Source organism: Salvelinus sp. IW2-2015, unplaced genomic scaffold, assembly GCF_002910315.2.
Source record: "Salvelinus sp. IW2-2015 unplaced genomic scaffold, ASM291031v2 Un_scaffold912, whole genome shotgun sequence".
NCBI lineage: Eukaryota > Metazoa > Chordata > Actinopteri > Salmoniformes > Salmonidae > Salvelinus > Salvelinus sp. IW2-2015.
In genome coordinates this window covers 153,830-173,759 of record NW_019942644.1, presented here as the reverse complement: position 1 = coordinate 173,759, position 19,930 = coordinate 153,830, and the positions used below count along the sequence as shown (strand labels likewise).

The 19,930-nt window shown below is 45.9% G+C and overlaps 1 protein-coding gene across 1 annotated transcript in view; it reads left to right on the top strand.

Moving 5' to 3' along the window:
- Positions 1-19,930, top strand: part of LOC112069125 (ceramide kinase-like protein) — a 103,998-nt gene that overhangs the window by 43,284 nt on the left and 40,784 nt on the right. Inside the window, exon 3 of the mRNA XM_070438422.1 lies at positions 8,652-8,783. Within this exon, the coding sequence (XP_070294523.1) occupies positions 8,652-8,783 (132 nt within the window). The remainder of the gene's footprint in view (positions 1-8,651; positions 8,784-19,930) is intronic.

Genomic DNA, 19,930 nt, shown 5'->3' with positions numbered 1-19,930 from the left:
GCGGTCACGTGCGACAACGACCATAGGTGTAGCGGAAGAAAGCACAAACAGATCTGGGACCACGCTAACAGAGTACTGAGTCGTCTAGGCTGGACTCGTCTTGACCCCATCTTGTCCCATCTTTTGCTCCTTCTCGTGGCGTAGCGCTCCATACGAGGTGGGGGACCAAAACCCAAACCCTTCTTCAGATCCTCAGATCCCCTGCCAAACCGGGAGCATCTGCCGCTGTGTCAGGAGCTGGCATTAGAACGCATTAGCGATGGGGAGCCCCAGTACCTCCACGACACCCTCCCCACCCGGACATCTCAAGCAGGGGATCACCGGGCTAAGCTCTGGATCTGGCTCCGAACACACACACACTCACTCATACAGATACACACACACATACACACGCTCGCATGCACACACCCACACACACAACCCCCCCGTCCATATGTACTCTGCCCCCCAACCCAATCCTCCCTCCATGCTGAATAAATGGACTAGATATTTGGGATTATTTGGGCTGTGTGAATAGTCTGTATTGCTTTTAACAGAGGGATGTCATTCAAAGATCTCCCAGATTGACAGTAAGATTTCATCAGGAGTGATTCCCAGAAGACAGAACTGTGGCAACTATGTTGTGAATATAAAAACTGTTTTGTGAATATAAAAACTGTGTTGTGAATATAAAAACTGTGTTGTGATTATAACAGAAAATGTTATCGCTGCGATCTGTGTTCATCCTTAAATATTCAAAACACCTATGGGAATGTTCTCTGGTTCCTTTCACTAAAGGTTAACAACATCAGCTTTGTGAATATGTACCAGCACTAAGTACACTATAAACCACAATATATATTAAATAAAATGAGTGCAGTGAAGAGATTCACAGCATCATATGTGTTTTCACTGTAGATGATGAACCTGTGTTATACTGCTGCTGTTTTTCACTGTAGGTGATGAACCTGTGTTATACTGCTGCTGTGTTTTCACTGTAGGTGATGAACCTGTGTTATAGCTGCTGTGTTTTCACTGTAGATGATGAACCTGTTTATACTGCTGCTGTGTTTTCACTGTAGGTGATGAACCTGTGTTATACTGCTGCTGTGTTTTCACTGTAGGTGATGAACCTGTGTTATACTGCTGCTGTGTTTTCACTGTAGATGATGAACCTGTGTTATACTGCTGCCGTGTTTTCACTGTAGGTGATGAACCTGTGTTTCTCTGCTGCTGTGTTTTCACTGTAGGTGATGAACCTGTGTTATACTGCTGCTGTGTTTCACTGTAGGTGATGAACCTGTGTTATACTGCTGCTGTGTTTTCACTGTAGATGATGAACCTGATTATACTGCTGCTGTGTTTTCACTGTAGTGATGAACCTGTGTTATACTGCTGCTGTGTTTTCACTGTAGGTGATGAACCTGTGTTTACTGCTGCTGTGTTTTCACTGTAGATGATGAACCTGTATTATACTGCTGCTTGTTTTCACTGTAGGTGATGAACCTGTGTTATACTGCTGCTGTGTTTTCACTGTAGATGATGAACCTGTGTTATACTGCTGCTGTGTTTTCACTGTAGGTGATGAACCTGTATTATACTGCTGCTGTGTTTCACTGTAGTGATGAACCTGTGTTATACTGCTGCTGTGTTTTCACTGTAGGTGATGAACCTGTGTTATACTGCTGCTGTGTTTTCACTGTAGATGATGAACCTGGTTATACTGCTGCTGTGTTTTCACTGTAGATGATGAACCTGTAGTTATACTGCTGCTGTGTTTCACTGTAGGTGATGAACCTGTGTTATACTGCCGCTGTGTTTTCACTGTAGGTGATGAACCTGTGTTTCTCTGCTGCTGTGTTTTCACTGTAGGTGATGAACCTGTGTTATACTGCTGCTGTGTTTTCACTGTAGGTGATGAACCTGTGTTATACTGCTGCTGTGTTTTCACTGTAGATGATGAACCTGTATTATACTGCTGCTGTGTTTTCACTGTAGGTGATGAACCTGTGTTATACTGCTGCTGTGTTTCACTGTAGATGATGAACCTTGTTATACTGCTGCTGTGTTTTCACTGTAGATGATGAACCTGTGTTTCTCTGCTGCTGTGTTTTCACTGTAGATGATGAACCTGTGTTATACTGCGCTGTATTTTCACTGTAGATGATGAACCTGTGTTATACTGCTGCTGTGTTTCACTGTAGAGATGAACCTGTGTTTACTGCTGCTGTGTTTTCACTGTAGATGATGAACCTGTGGTATTACTGCTGCTGTGTTTTCACTGTAGATGATGAACCTGTGTTATACTGCTGCTGTGTTTTCACTGTAGGTGATGAACCTGTGTTTCTCTGCTGCTGTGTTTTCACTGTAGATGATAACCTGTGTTATACTGCTGCTGTGTTTTCACTGTAGGTGATGAACCTGTTTATACTGCTGCTGTGTTTCACTGTAGGTGATGAACCTGTGTTTCTTCTGCTGCTGTGTTTCACTGTAGATGAATAACCTGTGTTATACTGCTGCTGTGTTTTCACTGTAGTGATGAACCTGTGTTTCTCTGCTGCTGTGTTTCACTGTAGTGATGAACCTGTGTTCTCTGCTGCTGTGTTTTCACTGTAGGTGATGAACCTGTGTTATACTGCTGCTGTGTTTCACTGTAGTGATGAACCTGTTTATACTGCTGCTGTGTTTTCACTGTAGATGATGAACCTGTATTATACTGCTGCTGTGTTTTCACTGTAGGTGATGAACCTGTGTTATACTGCTGCTGTGTTTTCACTGTAGGTGATGAACCTGTTTATACTGCTGCTGTGTTTTCACTGTGATGATGACCTGTATATACTGCTGCTGTGTTTTCACTGTAGGTGATGAACCTGTGTTATACTGCTGCTGTGTTTTCACTGTAGATGATGAACCTGTGTTATACTGCTGCTGTGTTTCACTGTAGGTGATGAACCTGTATTAACTGCTGCTTGTGTTTCACTGTAGGTGATGAACTGTGTTATACTGCTGCTGTGTTTCACTGTAGGTGATGAACCTGTGTATACTGCTGCTGTGTTTTTCACTGTAGATGATGAACCTGTGTTATACTGCTGCTGTGTTTCACGTAGATGATGAACCTGTATTATACTGCTTCTGTGTTTTCACTGTAGGTGATGAACCTGTGTTATACTGCTGCTGTGTTTTCACTGTAGGTGATGAACCGTGTTTCTCTGCTGCTGTGTTTTCACTGTAGATGAACCTGTGTTATACTGCTGCTGTGTTTTCACTGTAGGTGATGAACCTGTGTTATACTGCTTGCTGTGTTTTTCACTGTAGATGAGAACCTGTTTATACTGCTGCTGTGTTTTCACTGTGAGGTGATGAACCTGTGTTATACTGCTTGCTGTGTTTTCACTGTAGATGATGAACCTGTGTTATAACTGCTGCTGTGTTTTCACTGTAGATGATGAACCTGTGTTTCTCTGCTGCTGTGTTCACTGTAGATGATGAACCTGTGTTATACTGCTGCTGTATTTTCACTGTAGATGATGACCTGTTGTTATACTGCTGCTGTGTTTTCACTGTAGATGATGAACCCTGTGTTATTACTGCTGCTGTGTTTTCACTGTAGATGATGAACCTGTGGTATACTGCTGCTGTGTTTTCACTGTAGTGATGAACCTGTGTATACTGCTGCTGTGTTTTCACTGTAGGTGATGAACCTGTGTTTCTCTGCTGCTGTGTTTTCACTGTAGATGAATAACCTGTGTTATTACTGCTGCTGTGTTTTCAGTGAAAACACAGCAGCAGTATAACACAGGTTCATCACCTACAGTGAAAACACAGCAGCAGTATAACACAGGTTCATCATCTACAGTGAAAACACATATGATGCTGTGAATCTCTTCACTGCACTCATTTTATTTAATATAATATTGTGGTTTATAGTGTACTTAGTGCTGGTACATATTCACAAAGCTGATGTTGTTAACCTTTAGTGAAAGGAACCAGAGACACATTCCCATAGGTGTTTTTGGAATATTTAAGGATGAACACAGATCGCACGCTGATAACATTTTCTGTTATAATCACAACACAGTTTTTATATTCACAACACAGTTTTTATATTCACAAAACAGTTTTTATATTCACAACATAGTTGTCACAGTTCTGTCTTCTGGGAATCACTCCTGATGAAATCTTACTGTCAATCTGGGAGATCTTTGAATGACATCCCTCTGTTAAAAGCAATACAGACTATTCACACAGCCCAAATAATCCCAAATATCTAGTCCATTTATTCAGCATGGAGGGAGGATTGGGTTGGGGGGCAGAGTACATATGGACGGGGGGGTTGTGTGTGTGTGTGTGTGCATGCGAGCGTGTGTATGTGTGTGTGTATCTGTATGAGTGAGTGTGTGTGTGTTCGGAGCCAGATCCAGAGCCTTAGCCCGGTGATCCCCCTGCTTGAGATGTCCGGGTGGGGAGGGGTGTCGTGGAGGTACTGGGGGCTCCCCCATCGCTAATGCGTTCTAATGCCAGCTCCTGACACAGCGGCAGATGCTCCCGGTTTGGCAGGGGATCTGAGGATCTGAAGAAGGGTTTGGGTTTTGGGTCCCCCACCCTCGTATGGAGGCTACGCCACGAGAAGGAGCAAAAGATGGGGACAAGATGGGGTCAAGACGAGTCCAGCCTAGACGACTCAGTACTCTGTTAGCGTGGTCCCAGATCTGTTTGTGCTTTCTTGCCTACACCTATGGTCGTTGTCGCACGTGACCGCAAAAACAGATCTCGGGACCACGCTAGTTCTCCATCTCCTGTATGTCTCTCTAAATACCCCTTCCTCTCCTGGATCCAACAGATGAGATCCAGGACCCAGCCATATGAGGCCCTGACCTTCCCCACACCCAGGCCTCCCATCTCAGGCTCAGCCAAGACTGTCGTTTACCACCCAGCCAGCATGCCTGTCAGGGATTTTCAGCAGGGGAAAAATAAGACATCTGTTCCTAAAGGATTAGCAAATATTTGGTGGCCTTCTGAAAGCCTATCTGTGTGTGTCTGAGCAGTCACTGAGCTGCATATGTGCCTTACATCTCTCTCTCTCCCCCTCTCTCTCTCTCTCTCTCTCCTTCTCTCTCTTTGTTTCTTACTCTCTCTCTTTCTTCCTCTCTGGTGAACCCTCACCCTCCCAGTGTTTATAAGCTCATTAAATGGAAGAATAGCAGCCTACAGTCAAATGAAAAGAATAGGGACAACACAACACTGATACTGATAGAGCAGGAGGCTGATGCGGCTGAGTAATTGGCCTCAGCTGTAATAGCCATACTTGCGTTCCAAATAGCACCCGATTTTCTATATAGTGCACTACTTTTGACCAAGGCCCTATGGGACCTGGTCAAATGTAGTGCACTCTATAGGGAGTAGGGTGCCATTTGGGACAGAACCATATATTTCCCATCAGATCCCCATTTGTGATCGTTAGCCCACCAGAGGGGAGGAGGCTCTTAGTTTTCCTGGTACTGGATTTTTAGAAACTTTATTTCCCAACAGAATCATTGAGAAACCTGACCTCAGCTCCAGGTCATTTAATGGTGGTTATGGGAAAAGTAGTCCCTGGTGAATTGTGGTTGTCTCCAGGGGTAGAGAGAAGCCCTTAGCAGGTCTAAGCAGCAGATGCTCTGGTGACTGAGTCTCGACCACAGCCACAGGAGCCACCCTCCTCTCCTCCTGGTTCTGTCTGTCTGCACTTAGTGGGGCTGGAGGTCCGACAGATGTAGTCACTGTGTTGGGCGACGTGTGTGTGTGTGTGTTGGGTGACATTAGGCCAGCAGTATGGTCCTCAGGGGTAATGCAGCATTAAACCCATGAGTCAGAGGCTGAAGATATTATCATCGGATGCAAACTGATGATCTCATGTTGTTGTCCTCAAGCGGCTGCAACATCACTCTCTAATCGCACATACAGTAATTCAGTCAATGTAGCATCATCATTGGTTGTCAGGTTAAGCTCCCACGAATGTTAGCAACTTATAGGATAACTAATATAAGCTTTGTGTTTGTCAGACAGATTATTAGGATTTTCAGGGATCAATTGGAAACCATAGCTTGCAAGTATTTTTCATCTAACAGGAAAAAGTCTGTAAATGAGCATATTGATGCATTTTTGGGTGAACTGAAGTGACCCAATAAGTCCATGTTGCTGTTGTGTGTGTTATCCAGTGTTGATGGTTAACATTTCCTTGCCTCATGGTGAGAGTGATAGAGGACTTAGTTAAACCCTGATTGAAGAGAGAGATCTCTCCCCAGCCTGGCTCCCCTGCCAGCCATGTTGCTATGGTACATAATCCTCTGTGTAGTCTGAAGCCTGTAGGAAAGCTCTACTGAGGACTGGACTGAAACAGCCTAATTCTCTGCATCATATGAAGACTCAGGTTTCATGTTGTTTTAGAAAGCAGAAGGCCAACCGGATTTACAGTCATGGGGTTCCAATTGCCTAATTAGGTTTCCAATGACCTAACAGTATAATAAATGTTGTGATCCACAATATGGTGTTTACAAAAACAAACTGCACAATCTAGTGATCATGTTGCCAATGGTCTGATAGATCGATCTTACAGCTAGGTCTGTCTGTCTGTCTGTCTGTCTGTCTGGTCTGTCTGTCTGTGTCTGTCTGTCTTCTGTTCTGTTCTGTTCTGTTCTGTTCTGTTCTGTTCTGGTCTGGTCTGGTCTGGTCTGGTCTGGTCTGGTCTGGTCTGTCTGTCTGTCTGTCTGTCTGTCTGTCTGTCTGTCTGTCTGTCTGTCTGTCTGTCTGTCCGTCCGTCCGTCCGTCCGTCCGTCCGTCCGTCCGTCCGTCCGTCCGTCCGTCCGTCCGTCCGTCCGTCCTATTCTATGATCAATAGATACAGTGTGGCTTAGTGTGTGTCTGTGGTCCCCTCCCTCTGCGAGGCTGTGGGCTGTGTGGAGTAAGCTGGGGTGATGATGAACTCCCGTGGCTCCCCTGGCCTCCTCCTAACCCTCCTGGGCTGAGCCTCCTGATCCTTCCCCTGGCCTACCCTGTTCCTCCTGAGCCCCAACCCAGGCAGCAGTGACAGCATCCTTCCTGCACCTGCTCCCAGCATCAGGGCCTCAGAACCCAGGAGGAGTGGGAGAGGATGGAGAGACCAGAGTGTCACAGTGGACCTGAAGGTCTTACGGGGTGGATAGAGAGATAGGAGCACCACAGTGGACCTGAAGGTCTTAGGGGGTGGATAGAGAGGAGTGGAAAGCAGGGCAGGAAGGCCAAGTGGGCCTGGAGATGTGATCCTGATCTCTAGCCTCATCTGTCTGTCATCTAGAGAGACTGGAGAGAGCAGATTGGGGTCACATCTCCAGGCCTGCTGTACCTTCCTGAGCTTCTCTCTTCTCCCCATCCCCCATGACATCATCTCTCCCTGGGACCTGGATGTTGGTCCTCTCTGTCTGCACCTCCTCCTGGATTGTTGCTTGTTCCTTTCCTTTTGAACCTGTGACCCCGGGTGCGCCCCCAAAGCCCCGGTGATCACAATGTAATGTAAGAACAGATAGCTGGGCGGCTGGCTGAGGATCTGGGTCCGGGGTCAGAGTGGGAGTCTGTCAGAGCAGAGGCTGAGGGGCCATAGGGCTCATTAGCGGGTCGAAGTCAGGACCTTCAGGGACCAACCAACAGGGATTAGAGTAATGAGGGGGATAATGGAGACCATGAGGGGATGAGGGGTTCAGCGTGCTGCCTCTCCCTATCGATCCCTGGGTCTCCACCAGGCTCCAGGAAGGCCCAGGAGGGAACACTCCCTAATTCTGCCTAATTATGATTGAGTGTGGAAACTCAGTAGCTCAGTGGCTAGGTGCTTAGTGGAGGGCAGGGGGAGAGAGAGGACAGGGGGAGCACAGAGAGCGGGAGGGCGGGGGGAGAGAGATAGCGAGGAGAGGAGCACAGAGAGAGCGAGAGATGGCATGGGGAGAGAGAGGGCAGGGGGAGGACAGGGAGTGAGAGGGCGGGGGGAGCACGGGGAGAGAGAAGAGGACATAGAGAGAGAGAGAGAGAGAGAGAGAGGAGAGAGAGAGAGAGAGAGAGAGAGAGAGAGAGGAGAGAAGAGAGAGAGAGAGAGAGAGAGAGAGAGAGAGAGAGAGAGAGAGAGAGAGAGAGAGGGAGAGAGAGAGAGAGAGAGAGAGAGAGAGAGAGAGAGAGAGAGAGAGAGAGAGAGAGAGAGAGAGAGACAGAGACAGAGACAGAGACAGAGAGAGACAGAGAGAGACAGAGAGAGGCAGGCAGGCCTACGGGGCATCTGTCTTTATTCATGACTCTCCCTGGCTGCAGTTCAGGCTGTGTAAGCGAGAGCCTCAACCCTCCTGACCTTTAGAAGTGAAGCAGACTCATCTCACTCTTTGTTCAGGTGATTTTACAGCAGGTGTCTCAGACCAATGCTTAATACACAGTGATACAACTGATCACGTCTAGGTGGGATGGCTGCTTTCACTGACTAACAGATGTGCTGGACCTGGACTGTAAAACCCATTGAAGCAGAAGTTGACCTGTTTGTTTGCCCTTTTTAATTCTATTCCTCTCTTTTTCTGTTTTTCCTGGATCTTTTGGGGTCTAGACCAGGACTTTATACTGTGATATAAATTGGCTTTATCAATACATTTGATTGATTGATTGATTCTGCTCTTGTCTTGCAGGTTTCCAGAACAGGCCCAAGTCCCTGAAGGTGTTTGTGAACCCTGCCAGTCATAAGAAAGAGGCCTACCAGATCTACAGAGATGATGTGGCACCCCTCTTTCAGCTAGCAGACATCAAAGCTGATGTGACCAGTAAGTGTCCCTTGAGAATGTTATGTCAGGGGTGTGGTCCTGTGTGGCTTATTTGGTAAGGTTGTGGCACTAAAACATCTGCTAAAGTTTGATATCTCATTAGACTCGTGTGTGGGCTGGGCACAACCGTACATCTGACAACAGATGTTCTTTGTCCCTCGGAGTACTGTGTGGTTCCCCTGCCCTGAGATAGTTATTCCTGGGTTAGGTACATTCATGTTCTGCCCTCAGGCCTTATCCACTCACTCACTCTTCACCGCTTCACTATCACATCAACACCATGCTGTCCACCAGGGTCAATCCCTTTTAATTCCGTTAATTCAATTTCCTGAATTTACTAAATTAAAGTGTTTGCGTGTGTGTGTGTGTGTGTGTGTGTGTGTGTGTGTGTGTGTGTGTGTGTGTGTGTGTGTGTGTTTGCGTGCGTGCGTGCGTGGAGGGTCTCTGAAGTGCATCTCACACGTAATGACAGGACCAGTGTCTCCTCTCCTCCTCTCCTCTCCTCACTCACTGAGTAACCTGACCTAGGGGGAGGGGCTAGACCCATCTGTTCCTCCTCCTCTCCCCCTCCTCCACCCCCCATGTGTCTGTGCGTGAGTGTATTAATGAATGCTGCTTTCAGAAGCCATTCAAATAGTAATATAATCTGTTTACATCCCAAATGGCATCCTAATCCCTATATAGTACACTACTTTTGACCAGTGCCAATAGGGCCCATAGGGCTCTGGTCGACAGTAGTGCACTGTGTATGGAATATATTTCCTGATGATGTGTTCCCCCCGGGGGGAGAGCAAGGGATGAGTGGTGGACGAGGAGCCATTAAAACACACTTTACCAAATATAAATTAAATGTATAATTCTGGGCCTGCAGTGGCCAGGGACCAACTGGGTTTGATGATGTTATAATCTCTGTTATTGATGATGTTATTATTCCTCTGATTTGGGAAGGTGACAAATGGATCAGCGATTTATTTGAACTACTGATTGATAATGTCGTTATCACAATATAATGACAGTCAGGTAGAAGTATGTGTTGCAGTTGTGCTGACTGATCCACTATGCTGACTGATGCACTATGCTGACTGATGCACTATGCTGACTGATGCACTATGCTGACTGATGCACTATGCTGACTGATGCACTATGCTGGCTGATATCACTATGCTGGCGATGCACTATGCTGACTGATCCGCTATGCTGACTGATCGTACTATGCTGACTGATCCACTATGCTGACTATGTACTATGCTGACTGATCCACTATGTTGACTGATGCACTATATAGACTGATCACTATGCTGACTGATTGCGCTATGCTGACTGATGTACTAATGCTGACTGAGGTACTATGCTGACTGAGGTACTATTGCTGACTGATGTACTATGCTGGACTGATCCTATGCTGGCTGATCCGCTAATGCTGACTGATGCCTTACTGCTGGACTGATTGCACTATGCTGGAATCTGATGCACTATGCTGGCTGATCGCTATGCTGACTGAGGTATATGCTGACTGATCCAATATTGCTGACTGATGTACTATGCTTGACTGATCACTATGCGACTGAGGTATTATTGCTGGCTGAGTCCACTATGCTGACTGATGTACTATGCTGACTGATGCTACTATGCTGACTGATGTACCTATGCATGACTGACCACTAGTTGATGATCCTATAGACTGATCACCTATGCTGACTGATGCGCTATGCTGACTGATGTACTATGCTGACTGAGTACTATGCTGACTGATGTACTATGCTGACTGATGTACTATGCTGACTGATCCACTATGCTGGCTGTCCACTATTGCTGACTGATGCGCTATGTTGATGATGTACTATGCTGACTGATGTACTATGCTGACTGATGCGCTATGCTGATCTGAGGTCACTATGCTGACTGATCACTATGCTGACTGACCACTATGCTGGCTGATCCATTATGCTGACTGATGCGCTTAATGCTGACTGATGTACTATGCTGGGTTACTGTTACTATGCTGACTGATCATATGCTGACTGATGTACTATGCGACTGAGGTACTATGCTGACTGAAGGTGACTATGCGCTGCTGATCACTATGCTGACTGAGTACTATTGCTGACTGATGTACTAGCTGACTGATGCGCTATGCTGACTGAGGTACTATGCTGATGATCCACTATGCTGACTGATCCACTATCGGCTGATCCATAGGCTGACTGATGCGCTATGCTGACTGATGTACTATGCTGACTGATCGCTATGCTGCTGAGGTACTATGCTGACTGATCCACATATGCTGACTGATGTACTATTGCTGACTGAGGTCTATGCTGACTGATCCACTATGCTGACTGAGTACTTGCTGCTGATCCACTATGCTGACTGATGTACTATCGCTGATGTACTATGGCTGACTGATGTACTATGTGACTGATTACTATTGACATGTACATGCTGACTGATCCACTATGCTGACTGATGTACTACTATGACTTTGAGCGTACTATGCTGCTGAATATCACTATGCTGGCTATGCACTATGCTGGGCTGATGCACTATGCTGACTGATGGCTATGCTGACTGATGTACTATGCTGACTTGAACTATGCTGACTGATCCACTATGCTGACCGATGTACTATGCTGACTTGATGTACTATGCTGACTGATCACTATGTTGACTGATGCACTATATAGGACTGATCCACTATGCTGACTGATGCGCTATGCTGACTGATGCGCTATGCTGACTCGAGGTACTATGCTGACTGATCCGCTATGCTGAGCTGAGGTACTATGCTGACTGATGCAATATGCTGACTGATGTTACTATGCTGACTGAGGACTATGCTGACTGATCACTATGCTGACTGAGACTATGCTGCTGATTCCACTATGCTGACTGATGTACTATTGCTTGACTGAGGTACTATGCTGACTGATCACTATGCTGACTGATGTACTATGCTGACTGAGGTACTCATGCCTGATCGATCCATAGCTTGCTGGACTGATGCTGGTTACTAATGCTGATGATTTACTATGCTGACTATCTATCTGACTGATCTGCTATGCTGACTGGTATACTATGCTGACTTGAGGTACTATGCTGGCTGATGCACATTGCTGACTGATGTACTATGCTGATGATGCGACTATGCTGACTGATGTACTATGCTGCTGAGACTATGCGAGATACTGGACTATCTGACTGATGCACTATGCTGACTGCATGCACTGATGTACTATGCTGACTGATGACTATGCACTGATACTAGCGAGACTAGCATGACTGATGTACTATCTGACTGATGCACTGCTGAGCTGATTGCACTATGCTGACTGATGTACTATGCTGATGATGCACTATGCTGACTGATGACTATGCTGACTGATGTACTATGCTGACTGATGCACTAACTGATGGCACTATGCTGTGTATCGCTGACTGATGCTGACTGATGAGCTGATGACTGACTGATGTACTATGCTGATATGACTATGCACTGATGTACATGCGCTGACTGATGTACTATGCTGACTTGATCTATATCTGTTATGCTGCTGATGCATATTGCTGATATGTGCACTATGCTGATGATGACCTATGCTATTGACTGATGGTCTATCTGATCTGATGTACTATGCTGACTGATTGCCACTATGCTGACTGATGCACACTATCCTGACTAGCTGATCCTATGTACTATTGCTGATGCACTATGCTGATGCTGAGACATGCTGACTGATTCTATGTGTTAACTTGCTGAATCACTATGCTTGGCTTGATGCACTATGCTGACTGATCCGCTATGCTTGACTATTACTATGCTGACTGATCCATATGCTGACCTGATGTATGCTATGAGACGTGACTGATCCACTATTGACTGATGCGCTATGCTGACTGATGCGCTATGCTGACTTGATGCGCTTATGCTGACTGATGTACTATTGCTGACTGACTATGTACTGATGTTCTGACTGATCCACTATGCTGACTGATGGCTATGCTATGCCTGACTTGATGCGCTATGCTGACTGATGTGCTATGCTGACTGATGCGCATGCTACTGACATGCTGACTGAGGTACTATGCTGACTGATCCACTATGCTGACTGATCCACTATTCTGACTGATCCACTATGCTGGCACTGATGCACTATGCTGATGACGGTACTTGCTGACTGACTGATGTACTATGCTGACTGATGTACTTATGCCTGAGTTATGACTGATTCCCACTAGTGCTGAGCTGATCCACTATGGCTGACTGATGCGCTATGCTCACTGATGTACTATGCTGACTGATGTACTATGCTGACTGATGCGCTATGCTGACTGACACTATGCTAACTGAGGTACTATGCTGGCTGATCCACGCGACACAGGACTGAGACACTGTAACTAGTGACTGATGTCTACTCATGTGAATGTACTATGAGACCATGCTGACTGATGTCATGCTGACTGAGTACTATGCGTGACTAGGACTGACGGTACTATGCTATGACTACACTGCTGGCTGAGCTACTGAGGTTATGCTGACTGATCCATATGCTGACTGATGTACTTATGCTGACATTAGATATACTATGCTGACTGATCCACTATGCTGACTGAAGGTAACTATGCTGGCTGATCCACTATGCTGAACTAATGTACTATGCTGACTGATCCACTATGCTGACTGATGTACTATGCTGACTGATCTGCTATGGCTGACTGTATATACTATATGCTGACTGAGGTACTATGCTGGCTGATGCACATTGCTGACTGATCCCGCTTATGCTGACTGATGTACTATGCTGACTGAACTTATGCTGACTGATGCACAATGCTGTCTGATGCACTATGCTGGCTGATGCACTATGCTGACTGAGGATACTATGCTGACTGAAGAATTATTGCTGGACTGCACCAAATGCTGGCTAGAGGTCTATGCTGGCTGAGGTACTATGCTGGCTGAGGTACTATGCTGGCTGAGGTACTATGCTGGCTGATGTACTATGCGACTGAGGTACTATGCTGACTGAGGTACTATGCTGGCTGATGTTACTATGCGGACTGATGCACTATGCTGACTGTTACTATGCTGACTGAGGTGGGAACAGAACCAGGACATCCCTGATACAGAGGCAGGGAGGGACCAGGACATCCCCTGTACCAGAGGCGGGGACAGGGACCAGGACATCCCCTGGTACCAGAGGCGGGGACAGGGACCAGGACATCCCCTGGTACCAGAGACGGGACAGGGACCAGGACATTCCCTCGTACCAGAGGCGGGGACAGGAACAGGACATCCCCTGGTACCAGAGACGGGGACAGGGACCAGGACATCCCCTGGTACCAGAGGCGGGAACAGAACCAGGACATCCCCTGGTACCAGAGACGGGGACAGGGACCAGGACATCCCATGGTACAAGAGACGAGGACAGAACCAGGACATCCCCTTGTACCAGAGACAGGGACAGGGACCAGGACATCCCCTGTACCAGGGACAGGGACCAGGACATCCCCTGGTACCAGGGACAGGGACCAGGACACCCCTTTACCAGAGACAGGGACAGGACCAGGACATCCCCTGTTCCAAGACAGGGACCAGAACATCCCCTGGTACTAGATACGGGGACCAGGACATCCTCTGTTACCAGAGACGGGGACCAGGACATCCCCTGTTACCAGAGACGGGGTCCAGGACATCACCTGGTACCAGAGACAGGGACCAGGACATCCTCTGTTACCCAGAGACGTGGACCAGGACATCCCCTCGTACAGGGACAGGACCAGGACATCCCCTGGTACCAGAGACGGGGACAGGGACCATTACATCCACAGGTATCAGAGATGGGGACAGGGACATGGACATCCCCTGTACCAGGACATCCCTGGTACCAGAGACAGGGACCAGGATCCCCTGTTACCAGAGACGTGGACCAGGAGACATCCCCTGTTACCAGAGACGGGGACCAGGATCCCTGTACCAGAGACGGGACCAGGACATCCCTGGTACCAGAGATGGGGACCAGGCCATCCTCTGTTACAGAGACGGGACAGGGACCAGGACATCCTCTGGTACCAGAGACTGGGACAGGGACCAGGACATCCTCTTGTACCAGAGACAGGGACCAGGACTGCTCCTGTTACCAGAGACGGGGACCAGGACCATCCCCCTCTGGTTACCAGAGCAGGGACACCTCTCTCTGGTACCAGAGGACAGGGACCAGGACATCCCCTGGTACCAGAGACGGGGGGACAGGACCAGGAAATCCTCTGGTACCAGAGACTGGGACAGGGGACCAGGACATCCCCTGGTACCAGCAGACGGGACAGGGACCAGGGACAATCCTTGTGTACCACTCAGCGACCCTGTGGACAGGGACCAGGACATCCCCTGGTACCAGAGACGGGGACAGGGACCAGGATATCCACTCATGAAATATTAATGTGGTCCTGCTGATAGTGATGATGCACATCCTCTCACAACAATACTCATCTGCAAGTGTCACATCAGTCGTGGTGGAGCCTGTGATGTGTGTGATGGGTCGGTACAGCTGGGACTAACCCGCTCCGACGGAGAGGAGATGCCCCAGAAATGCTAAGTGGGGCACGGGATTGTGATGCCATCTGCGGTATGGCACCCCGTTCCCCCATTTTCACTATTCACTGGCATCTGAGTGTGTGTGTGTGTGTGTGGGGGGGGGGGTTGCTTGTGTGTGTGTGTGTGTGTGTTTGCCATGGTGGGCAAGCCGATACATTGTGACAGTAACCTAGTCTCTAGAGATTCAGGAACATGGGTTCTCCTCTCCATGGCGTGCCACCCTCTCCCCCTGTCTCCTCCACTAGCCTTCCCCCTGTCAACCTCTCTCCCCTGTCTCCTCCACTAGCCACCTCCCTGTCAACCTCTCTCCACCTTTGTCGCCGGTGTTTGACTGATAAACCCACATCCCAATGTATTGGCTCACCCATCTGCTGTTGTGTATTTCCATCATAGTAATCTGTCCTTCCTGTATCCTTCCCCCCAAACAAACCTTTGACCTCTCTCTACCTGTTCAAATTCTGCCCTACACTGCAACGGATTTAGGATTTAGAATTACACACCAACTTCAATAATATGTAGTACATATAACTACATTTAATATGTAGTACATATAACTACATATAAATAACAACATATAATATGTAGTACATATAACTACATATAAATAACAACATATAATATGTAGTACATATAACAACATATAATATGTAGTACATATAACAACATATAATATGTAGTACATATAACAACATATAATATGTAGTACATATAACTACATATATGTATTTACATATAACTACATATATGTATTTACATATAACTACATAAAGTGCCTTCGGAAAGTTTTCAGACCCATTTACTTTTTCCACAGTTTGTTACGTTACAGCCTTATTCTAAAATGGGTTCCATTTTTTACGAATCCTCAAGAATCTACACACAATTGGAAAAATTTCTACAAACCTGTTTTCGCTTTGTCATTATGGGGTCTGAATGAATTGTATTAAAAATAAAAAACAGAAATAACTTATTTACATAAGTATTCAGACCGTTTGCGATGAGACTCGAAATTGAACTCAGGTGCATCCTGTTAATATTGATCATCCTTGAGATGTTTCTACAACTTGATTGGAGTCCACCTGTGGTAAATTCAATTGATTGGACATGATTTGGGAAGGCACACACCTGTCTATATAAGGTCCCACAGTTGACAGTGCTTGTCTGTGCTGTTGTCTGTGCCCAATAATGTTTGTACCATGTTTTGTGCTGCTACCATGTTGTGCTGCTGCCATGTTGTGTTGCTTCTAGAGGTCGACCGGTTATGATTTTCAACGGCGATACCGATTATTGGAGGACCAAAAAAAGCCGATAACGATTAATTGGCATATTTTTAAATTTTTTGATTTTTGATTTAAAAAAAAATTATATATATACATGTTTGTAATAATGACAATTAAAACAATACTGATTGAACACTTTTATTTTAACTTAATATAATACATAGATAAAATATATTTAGTCTCAAATAAATAATGAAACATGTTCAATTTGGTTTAAATAATGCAAAAACACAGTGTTGGAGAAGAAAGTAAAAGTGCAATATGTGCCATGTAAAAAAGCTAACGTTTAAGTTCCTTGCTCAGAACATGAGAACATATGAAAGCTGGTGGTTCCTTTTAACATGAGTCTTCAATATTCTCAGTTAAGAAGTAAGAAGTTTTAGGTTGTAGTTATTATAGGAATTATGACGCGTTGACTATTTCTCTTTATACCATTTGTATTTCATATACCTTTGACTATTAGATGTTCTTATAGGCACTTTAGTATTGCCAGCCTAATCTTGGGAGTTGATAGGCTTGAAGTCATAAACAGCGCTGTGCCTCAAGCATTGCTAAGAGCTGCTGGCAAAACGCAGGAAAGTGCTGTTTGAATGAATGCTTACGAGCCTGCTGCTGCCTACCACTGCTCAGTCAGACTGCTCTATCAAATATCAAATCATAGACTTAATTAGAATAAACACACATAAATACGAGCCTTTGGTCATTAATATGGTCAAATCCGGAAACTATCATTTTGAAAAGAAAACGTTTATTCTTTCAGTGAAATACGTAACCGTTCCATATTTTATTGAACGGGTGGCAACCCTAAGTCTAAATATTGCTCTTACATTGCGCAACCTTCAATGTTATGTCATAATTATGTAAAATTCTGGCAAATTAATTATGGTCTTTGTTAGGAATAAATGGTCTTCACACAGTTCGCAACAAGCCAGGCGGCCCAAACTGCTGCATATACCTGTCACGGCCGTCGTCGGAAGGAGACCAAGGTGCAGTGTGGTGAGCGTACATTTTCTTTTATTATTGTCAATGTCGCCAACAAAACAAGAAACAAAGAAACAACCGTGAAGCTTAACAGGGCTATAGTGCCACTAACAAAGATAACTACCCACAAACACCAAAGGAAAAAAGGCTGCTTAAGTATGATTCCCAATCAGAGACAACGATAGACAGCTGTCCCTGATTGAGATCCATACCCGGCCAAAACATAGAAATACAAAGCATATAAATAAAAAAAACTAGCATGCCCACCCTAGTCACACCCTGGCCTAACCAAAATAGAGAATAAAAGCCTCTCTATGGCCAGGGCGTGACAATACCCTGACTCTGCTTGCACTGAACGCAAGAGAAGTGACACAATTTCCCTAGTTAATATTGCCTGCTAACATGCATTTATTTTAACTAAATATGCAGGCTTAAAAATATATACTTCTGTGTATTGATTTTAAGGAAGGCATTGATGTTTATGGTTAGGTACATTTGTGCAACGATTGTGCTTTTTTCGCGAATGTGCTTTTGTTAAATCATCACCCGTTTGGCGAAGTTGAAGTAGGCTGTGATTCGATGATAAGTTAACCGGCAATGCCGATTTAATTGGTTGACCTCTAGTTGCTACCGTGTTGTTGTCATGTTGTGTTGCTAGCATGTTGTGTTGTTGTCTCTTTATGTACTGTTGTGGTGTCTCTCCTGTCGTGATGAGTGTTTTGTCCTATATTTTATAAAATTTATTATTTTTAATCCCAGCCCCCGTCCACGCAGGAGGCCTTTTGCCTTTAGGTAGGCCGTCGTTGTAAATAAGAATTTGTTCTTAACTGACTTGCCTAGTTAAATAAAGGTGAAATAAAATACATTTCAAAAATAAATGTCAGAGCAAAAACAAAGCCATGAGGTCGAAGGAATTGTCCAGAGAGCTCCGAGACAAGATTGTGTCGAGGCACAGATCGGGGAAGGGTACCAAAACATTTCTGCAGCATTGAAGGTCCCCAAGAACACAGTGGCCTCCATCATTCTTAAATGGAAGAAGTTTGGAACCCCCAAGACTCTTCCTAGAGCTAGCCGCCCGGCCAAACTGAGCAATCGGGGGAGAAGGGCCTTGGTCAGGGAGGTGACTAAGAACCCAAAGGTCACTCTGAAAGAGCTCTAGAGTTCCTCTGTGGAGATGGGAGAACCTTCCAGAATGACAACCATCTCTGCAGCACTCAACCAATCATGACTGTATGGTTGAATGGCCAGGCGGAAGCCACTCCTCAGTAAAAGGCACATGACAGCCTGCTTGGAGTTTTCCAAAAGGCACCTAAAGGACTCTCAGACCATGAGAAACAAGTATCTCTGGTCTGGTGAAACCAATAACTATTTTGCCTGATACCAAGCGTCACGTCTGGAGGAAACCTGACACCATCCTTACTGTGAAGCATGGTGGTGGCAGCATCATGCTGTGGGGATGTTTTTCAGCGGGAGGGACTGGGAGACTAGTCTGGATCGAGGGAAAGATTAACGGAGCAAAGTACAGAGAGATCCTTGATTAAAACCTGCTCCAGAGTGCTCAGGACCTGAGACTGGGGTGAAGGTTCACCTTCCAACAGGACAACCACCCTAAGCACACAGCCAAGGCAACGCAGGAGTAGCTTTGGGACAAGTCTCTGAATGTCCTTGAGTGGCCCAGCCAGAGCCTGGACATGAACCTGATCGTACATCTCTGGAGAGACCTGAAAATTGCTGTGCAGCGATGCTCCCCATCCAACCTGACAGAGCTTGAGAGGATCTGCAGAGAATAATGGGAGAAACTCTACAAAAACAGGTGTGCTAAGCTTGTAGCGTAATACTCAAGAAGACTCAAGCCTGTAATCGCTGCCGAAGGTGCTTCAACAAAGTACTGAGTAAAGGGTCTGAATACTTATGTACATATGATATTTCCGTTTTTTATTTGAAATAAATGTGACAACATTTCTTAAAACCTGTTTTTGCTTTGTCACTATGGGGTTTGTGTATAGATTTTTGATTGAACCTTTATTTAACTAGGCAAGTCAGTTAAGAACAAAATTCTTATTTACAGTGACGGCCTACCCCGGGCCAAACCCCCCTCTAACCCCGACGACACTGGGCCAATTGTGCGCCCAGTGGGACTCCCGATACAGCCTGGGATCGAACCAGGGTCTGTAGTGATGCCTCTAGCATTGCGATGCAGTGCCTTAGACCGCTGTGCCACTCGGGAACCCCTAAATTGATGAGGGGGAAAAAACTATTTAATCAATTTTAGAATAAGGCTGTAACCTAACAAAATT